Genomic DNA, 8,838 nt, shown 5'->3' with positions numbered 1-8,838 from the left:
CTCCTTTGATCACACACATTACACATACAGCAATGAAAACAAAACGCTACTAGGAAGTATCATCGGTTATGTAGCTGAGAAACTATCACAACAAACGAGGTAACAAAGCTGTCTTCTGAGTTTGCCATGTGGCAAACTGAGGTAGATAGTCAGCAAAGGGGCTTTCAAAAGTCTTCCCTTTGCTCCAGTGATATATTTCATAATCCAGTCAAATATCTTGACTGTCTTTTCACATTGCTGACACTGAAACATTCAAAATACGTGAGCTTAAAGATAAAGGAACAAAACACATTCAAAAAAGGTGAAATACCCAATAAGATACCATGATTTTCACAAAAGGCTTTGGCTCCCTGTTCACTGTCCTTCGGAAAGACTTAAAGGTGAGAATACCTGGATGTGGCTATCTAGATTGGAAAATCCTTTTTATCAAAGCAGAGCATGGCAGATGGTGGCTGAGGAACTGAAGAGGAAATCTGCTCAGCATCTGATGGCACTGCATGTTCTTCACACTTTCTCATCGAGGGATCCCCACTCGAATCAGTGCCAGTGAAGGAACTGGGGGTCAGGGGTGTGGTACTTATAACTGAGGACAGGTGTATTTCATCATTGGACTCATGGGAGAACCTTCCAGAATCCCCAGTTTCGTGGCTGCCTTCACTATTCGCTGAATGCTCAGTATCAGTTGCAACACCAAAGGGTCTTGGGAAGCTGGCTGTATGACCTGCGGAGCTGGGGGAGTCCTCATCACTGATTAATACGGTAGTGCCTGGCTGGTAAAAGCAGACCGCTTGAGTAAATCTTCTTTGAGGCTAGGTAAAAATACATAAAACACCATCAGTGATACCAGAGTGCTCTTAAAAAATAACAAATCTGGTTTTGCATATTCTATGTATGCTGAGATAGCAAACTGATCGAGTACATGGGTAAAAGATAATCATGAAGGAACTGTCTAGGTCCGTGGTTCTCCGAGGAGTGGGAACACATCAGAATGACTGGGGCAAGTGAAATGTCAAAAGGCTTCTTCAGTGATTTTGATGCAGGCTCCTGCCTCATCCCTTTCTCCATTGCCCCTCAACTCCCACTGAAAACCACAGCTCTGATTACTATTCCAATTGTCATTTCGGTCATCAATCCCCATGGCTTTCCATAAAGTCATGCCCCAAATTAATAAAATCATGGCTAGAAAGAACACAGAAGTTAAAAAAAAAAAACTCATTTACATTTTCCTCTTTTTAAAATTACCATCTCATATACCAGGAGTAGCAAAAGATTTTTTCCATTTAATGGGTGAGTTACCTGCTCAGCTTTTATCTTCTTAGACTCTTGGAAAAAAAGCCATTTTTTCTTAGGGTTGTTTTTAATTATAGGACCATAGCTATTAATTATCAGGTCAGTTCCTCCCTGGAGATATAAAAGGGGAAAATGCACATATTATAGATTTCAGTTTATTACAAGTAGTACACAAAATTTTTAAATGTTGAAAGAAAAAAATGATCACAGACATTATTATTTCTTCTTTTACACTAGCAGCACACAACAAATACAGGGTATTTGTTAGTGATCAAAAAGATATAATAGGTTTATTCCTAAGAGAGATATATATGCTGAAGTATTTGGGGTGAAGTGTAAGGATTCCAAAACTTATTTTCAAATGACAGAGCAAACAAAAATATATAGAGATACAAAAGTATGAAAAGATACTGACAATTATTTGTGCATTTATTAAATTTTTTCAACCTTTCCACATGATTGAAAAATTTAAAAAGGATTTAGGAAGAGAAAAATGGGCCCACATATGCTCAACAAAATGGCAATAGACGGGGGATCAGCTCTTAGGCTAACCCAAGGGAATTCAGAGACCTGGCCTCCAAACTGGCTTCTCTGCTTCACTTCAGGCCCCCACTCTGCTCTGTCTCCTTTCATTTTAGAGTCTTCCTCCCCACTTCACTTCTCTTCAATCCTTTCTCATGTCTAGTTCCAAGTTAGTAATAACAGAATGACAGTGTATTTTGGTACTTTCTGTGCTTATTTAAAAGTTTTAGCTTCTAATGTTCTAGATTAATTTGAATTAAATGGCTTACATTTGTATCAGAAAATAAAAGCTAAATTAAGTTGCAAACAAAAAGACAACAGGAGTAGCAAAAATCAATTTACTATTATTTACCCATAATATATATAGTATATATATATTTACTGTGCTAGATACACGTAAATTGCATCTGCTAAATATAATTATATAAAATTTAACATCAAAATTGCCTGAAATTTTGTTATATTTTTGGTATTCTAAATTTTAGGGAAAGGTTGGGGAAGAAGAATTTATAGCAGGATTTGGCAAACTTTTCCTGTAAAGGGGCAGATAGTAAATGTCTTAGGCTTTGCAGACCACACATGGCCTCTGCTGCACTTTCTCCTCTTCCTCCTTTTTTGTTCCCCCCAAACTACCCTTTAAAAATGTGAAAAACATACTTAGCTCAGAGATGACCATACAAAAACAGGCTGCAGGCTGGCCTGGGCTGGGCTATAGTTTGCGGATACTTAATTTACAGCACATTGGTTATGAGGGCTATTATAATAATGCACGATATCTAATGCTGCAATGTGACTAAAAATAATTTTCAGTTGGTGTTCATAATGCTTATCGCTGTACTATTATTACACATAGTGGAAAGGACATGAAGTAATATCCTCCAATGACACCTCTTTACTATATCCAACTTCCTAAGGCCATACAGGGAAGGATCTTGAGACATCTATTTATATACTCTGTATTTAAAAAAATTTCATTCACATTTGGAATGTTCTGAGGCTCCATTTAGTTCTAAAATCAAATAAACTAAGTTTAGAATGGATTAATAAAAAATTGTCCATCCAGTATACACAGAACAATCCAAATTATAGTAAATATGGACTGATGACCTTGATGTCCTTATTTAAGACATCTCAGCTCCATATAATCCGAACTAATTGAATTTATGCTACTTTCTCATATTTTCTTTATCTTCATCTTTTATTCTTTTATCTATCCCTATCTTCTCCCCAAATATTGTATGCAAGGAAGGATCTGAGTGAAACAGTTTCACATTTCATTATGTGGAGTATGGACACAATACATTCAACATACAATTCTTTGGTAAGATGATTTTATGCATAAAGAGAAGATGAATGGTAGGAAGGATTACGTAGCACAACAGTCCCTCAGCTCAGAGTACCTTGGCATCGATGAAGCTGTTCGGCATGATCATTGGCATTAAGGACTCTTCATTTTCTAGAGCTCCTTCCAGGTTCTTTCCTACTTCATTTCCACTGGCTAGGGAGGCACTGGTATGAGATAATTGTTGAGTTCCATTCTGTGCTGTCTTGGAGGCAGTTGATTTCCTGAAATATTGCAAGGAAAGGAAATTTTCTAAGTCCACAAGAAGAGAGAAGCAAATGTACCAAATTTGGTGAAATCCGGGAAGTTCGCAACTTTGCAAACAATGGAGTTCCTTAATGCTTGTTTCTCAAATATCTTTAGAAACTATTAGATTATAACTCCAACTCACTGCTGTAAACTTTTATGATGTGAGAAGGCTTCTTTCTTTTTGTCCCAAGGTCTGTTTATATAAAATTACTCTTTACACTTAGTAAAAACCTTAATATTTATAAAGTACTATTATTTATTATTGTCGCTTATTTATAATATACGCAGAAACTATAGTTTAAAAAATTTACATGTTCTCCTTCAGGTCTGCAGATTGTCACACTAACGTAACAATTAACGATGACAAATTTACAGTAGCACTTATGCAAGATTTGGGCATCACTAAAACAATGTACATAAAGATTTCATTAAAAAAATCTTGAAGTGAGAAACTTGGAAAATAAAATTAAGCCAGTTCCATATACAAAAAACTTTAGAACTAACTCTTTCATTAACATGTTTTCTGAGTGTGTTTCTATGCACAAGTACCAAAAACATATAGAATAAACTCTGCAAAACCTATGATAATGGAGACAGTCTAGTGATGGAGATTACCTAAAAATGATGTGTATTTGACTTTGATTTTTTTAAATAAAGAACCTTAATAAATGAAAGCAAAAGCCAAAATATAAAAGGTTAGAAACAGAGAGGTTCACTGAATGCTGAGAATTTAGCTGAAGTCAAAAGCACTGATAAAATTGCCTGACAAGAGTTTATAGAGAATTAATCCCTAGTTATTACATTTGTTTTAATCCATGTCTGGAGAATCCCAAACATATGACCTGTGGTGGTGAGGGTAGAGCTCTCAAGTGACTCAGACATTTCAGGCTACTTAAATATGAAAATATTCCAGTCAGTAAGGAATCCCTCAATCAGCAGATACATCATATTAAGTGGGTTAGTTTTTTAAAAAATCCAAAGGATATACTTTGTGTTTCTCAAAATACCAAGGAAATGAGAAAACTAGGTCCTCATTTAAGAGTAGTTTGTTGGTACAGTAACTTTTTTCAAATGGTGAGAGAATAATCTTCCAAAGTGAGCACATCTCTATAGCTGTAAGAACCCAAGTAATAATACATTCATTTTAAAGTGAAAAATCCCAGTTACTCTAAAAGGCACTTGATTTCAATTTGTTTCTGTGGTTACTGTAATTTAAATGTTTTTTAACCACATCAACATCTCCAGCAATGGAAACACACCTGGCTTTACTTCGGTATATCAAGATGAGAACACAGATGAGGATGCAGGTCAAGGCTATGCCAACACCTACAGCAATGCCGGTCATTGATTTTTGGTCCAGATGGTAATAGCCTGAATAAACTAGAAGGGGAAACACATGTACTCAGAGTCAATCAGAAAAATAAATGATTCCATTTATCATAATTCTCAGATATTAGCTTTTCAATAATTTGCCTTCCTCTCATAGGAAAACTTTTGACAGTATCTGTGTCTAAGCAAAAAAGACGTATTACTCTTTTATCAGTGACCTTAAAATTGGCTTATCGTCTCATATTGAAGATTCTAAATATGAGTTCCAGGTATTATATTATTATATCAAACATGAACATCAGTTCATAATTTATAACGCTAAAAGGCACAAGGCATAGATGTTCACTGATAGGCCAAAGGGTAGCTTTCATGTCATATTACCTTAAAAGCAGATCTGTATATTGAAGATTAGTTTTCCATTTATGTATTTTCATTTACACAGCAGTGCTTCTCAAACTTTAATGTGCATAAGAGTCACTAGGGGATATGTTAAAATGCAGACGCTGATTCACGAGGTCTGGGGTAGAGCCCACGCACAATTCTGCATGTCTGACAAGCTCCCGGGTGCCATTTACGCTGCTGGTCTCTAGGCACTTTGACTAGCAAGGTATCTGAGAAGCGGATATGAGCCTTGCTCTCCGCTTCCCCTGATGATATGGCAGCTACTGTGGCTACCTCCTTCCTGTGCTTAAATCCGACTGCCCTGCCCTTCTCTTTGTTTCTCTCTCTCCTTCCCAGTGTCCATCCCCAAAGCGCACACAATACTGAATGACTATCCTCTGAGGAACTAAGAGCCTTTGATCCCGCCATGAATTCAGCTGGCATCTCCTCGATCTGAAGCTGTCCCTGCCACACCCTGCATCGCCACCCAGGCCCCCTCCCCCAGAGAGAGGAAAAGGAGTTGTCTAGTCCTGGGTCACAGGGGGCCCCCGGCGTCCTTCAGAACAGAAGGACGATACCCTGAGTGGAGTGAGAACGGCTCTTTAAAGGTATTTTTTTCCAATTGCTTTCTGGAGAGAAATAACTTTCACTCTGGAGAGGATGGGTTTTTTGTTTTTGTTTGTTTGTTGTTTTTGGTGGGGAAAACTCTTAATGAAAACCATGCTCTTCATAGCTTGAACACCACAACCATCACTGCCATTTATTTCCACAGACCCCCAGACGCCTGCTCCCATCAGCTCAGGGGTGATGTGGCTCATCTGTCTTGGTGGATGCACAGCTGGGAAGAGAAGTAACTGGGACACAGCGGTCTGAAAACCGCGGTTAGTTCTGAGGTAAGTGTGTTCTCCTTCTAGGAGTGCAGAGAGCACCATGCAGCTCCACAGCATCAGAACCTCGCCAGCGAGAATTCAAGGAGCCGAGTATGGGTTTAGGGACGTGGTCATGGTAGGAGCAGAAATAAAGCAGAGGGGAGCTGGGAAAAAGTATGTGTGTTTTCTTTTCTTAAGGAAAATCAATGATTATGGCAGTATACAGACCTTTGACATCAGCAGAATCTAAACGCTTGGGCCTCTGATTTGATTCAGGAGTTTCCTTTGGAAGTACGGCCAGCTCCACAGAATTTGAAAAGGGTCCTTCTCCTACCTCATTGGATGCAGATATCTTGACAATGTATATATTTCCTGCCACAAGGTTTTCTAGCAAAGCCATGGTTATTGCCCCTATAAATATATCAATTACAAATTAAGTAAACTATCTTTTATTTATTCTTTTAATCACACAACCATGGTCCTTTATTTTTAAAATATTTTTCTGATTATAAAAATAACACATTTATTATAAAACATCTGTAAAATAAAGATAAATATAAATAAAATGACAATCTCCCATTGTTAACATTTTTGTGTATTTGTATGTGTACGTGTATGTGTGTACTGTACATGTGTGAGTACATATTTACTACATGCATTTTTATATCCTAGAGTTTTCATTTAACATTGTGCCATGCACACTGCCCCTATATAATCCTTCTCTGTAACTTTGTTTTAAGAGTAGCTCGTAAAATCAACATGTATTTTTGTTTGGATACATATATGTATATACATATATATATATAAATACACACTTTTTTTTACCAAAAAAAAAATATAAACATATATGTAATTTTTTACTCTTTACATAGGTATGGATACAAATAGCATTAAAAACATTTTATTATGGAATATTTCAAACACAGGTAAAGACAAAATAACACAATGAACTCAGATTCAACAATTACAAGTAGATTTAAAAAATCCAATGTGAGACTCTTTTTTTTTTTTGGCCACGCCTCACCGCTTGCAGGATTTTAGTTCCCTGACCAGGGACTGAACCCATGACCACTGCAGTGAAAGCGCTGAGTCCTAACCACTGGACTGCCAGGGAACTCCAATGAGTATCTTTTTTATTTTTCTTTTAGAAATGTTTAAACCACTTACAGTAACTGTGATAGATGATTTTGTTCTTATTTCTTGAATTAGAAACAACAATTATTCTTGAAAGTATGAATACATTTTTCACCCTCCTAATCATTATCTAAGATTTCCTGAATATAAACAGGCAAGAAGATGCCAAAGTTATGTAGGAACCTCAGGGTGTTGAAGGCCGAGACCCCAGATTAACTATCAAAATTATCACCAGCAACCTGGCTAGCATCTACTTCTCTCCAAAAGTAATCATCATTTGAATTTATATATATTTGGTATTGAAAGGTATCTTCTCCGATGGTATGACTGCCAAGAAGGATTCCTATTTGGGCACTGCTATTTCTTGAGGCGTCTTTCTGCTCTTGTCCTGCCACGGCACTGAAGTATTTTTCTTACAAAGGGAATCCCACCCCAGGAATTAGTCCTAATGTTAAGAAAGCAGGTATAAAAGAAATTCAACCAGGAAGTTGTTCTTGCACTGCATTTGTGTGTGGATATTCACAGGGAAACCTAGCTTCCCTGGGGTAATTTCTTCTCATTTTTTTCCTGATGCAGGGCACCCTTACAATAAATAGTTTTAGAGAGCTTACAACAGCTGGTAGCTGTCACCGCCAGCTCAGAGCTGGCTACTCTAGTGCACTTGCCACAATATAGTTCATTATGCAAGCAAAACGCAGGGTGATCTTAGAGCTGAGGCCATGACTCAGAGGCTACCTCTGCAGGTCACATGGTGGGAGGGAGCCGAACCCAGTGGCAGTGCAAGGAGCTGAACGCGGTTTGCTTTCATGTGCTCCGGTTTCAACCTGGCCTAGAAAGAGCGTGAGCTACTTGAATACACAACTGTTGAATAAACACACTGACCCCTATTTAGAATCAGGAAGAGTCTTTCCACTGCCACTTGCTCTTAGGCAGGTGAATTAAAAAGCAACAACGTATTGTGACATGTTACCATTAGCTAGAAGGAAGAACATTTCAATTTCTTCACCAACATATAAATAAATTGAGTCTCCATTTTACCATACTTTACATTTAATTTTAGAAAGTGTTTGGCAAAACCAATCACTCCCTGAAATTAAAATTCTTTCGCTTAATTTAAACATTACAAATGGTTGAGCTTTGTGTGTATGTGTGTGTATGCACACTCCCCTTTCTCCCACAGAAAGTCTTCCTTCAGACAAAAAAAAGGAAACTTAACATTCTGGTTCCCATATGAGCACAGTTAAACCAGTTCCCAAATATTAAAGTGATCTGACTGTCCCTATATTCTCTCAGCAAACGGTCTAAATTCCAGCTGGTGTGATTATTTCAGTCTACAACCTTTTAGAGCGTCTGAACTTTTAGCTAGACTAGGAGTTTCACACACCAGACAGTGGAACAGGCTTGGCGTTGGATCAATGTTGATCAAGTCCTGGCACGTTACCAATTAAGTAATTTGCAACTTGGGGCATGTCACTGAACTTTACTTTCCTCGTGGGGGCAATAATTCCCACCTCATATAATTGTTATAAGGATTAAATGAACTACCATGGACAAGTGTCTGACACAAGTGTATACACTCAATGAAAGTAAGTCTTCCTCCTCACCTCGGATCTCCCCTCTTCCCTTTCTGGAGGACAGAAATTGTTTTTCACATGTGAACAGCTGAAGGTGGCTAGCATAATGCTTTGCACAAGATAATTCTCAGTAAATACCAACTGAACT

At 37.7% G+C, this 8,838-nt stretch overlaps 1 protein-coding gene across 1 annotated transcript in view; it reads right to left on the bottom strand.

The window, feature by feature from the left end:
- Positions 1-227: 227 nt before the first annotated feature.
- PRTG (protogenin) overlaps positions 228-8,838 on the bottom strand; it is a 122,522-nt gene continuing 113,911 nt past the window's right edge. The window contains exons 16-20 of the mRNA XM_061182092.1: positions 6,211-6,393; positions 4,663-4,783; positions 3,213-3,378; positions 1,297-1,401; positions 228-809 (exon numbers count right to left, since the gene is read on the bottom strand). Coding sequence (XP_061038075.1) covers positions 405-809; positions 1,297-1,401; positions 3,213-3,378; positions 4,663-4,783; positions 6,211-6,393 — 980 coding nt within the window. The 3' untranslated portion in view covers positions 228-404. The remainder of the gene's footprint in view (positions 810-1,296; positions 1,402-3,212; positions 3,379-4,662; positions 4,784-6,210; positions 6,394-8,838) is intronic.

Source organism: Eubalaena glacialis, chromosome 2 (assembly GCF_028564815.1).
Source record: "Eubalaena glacialis isolate mEubGla1 chromosome 2, mEubGla1.1.hap2.+ XY, whole genome shotgun sequence".
Taxonomy (NCBI): domain Eukaryota; kingdom Metazoa; phylum Chordata; class Mammalia; order Artiodactyla; family Balaenidae; genus Eubalaena; species Eubalaena glacialis.
This window is presented reverse-complemented; position numbering and strand designations above follow the sequence as displayed.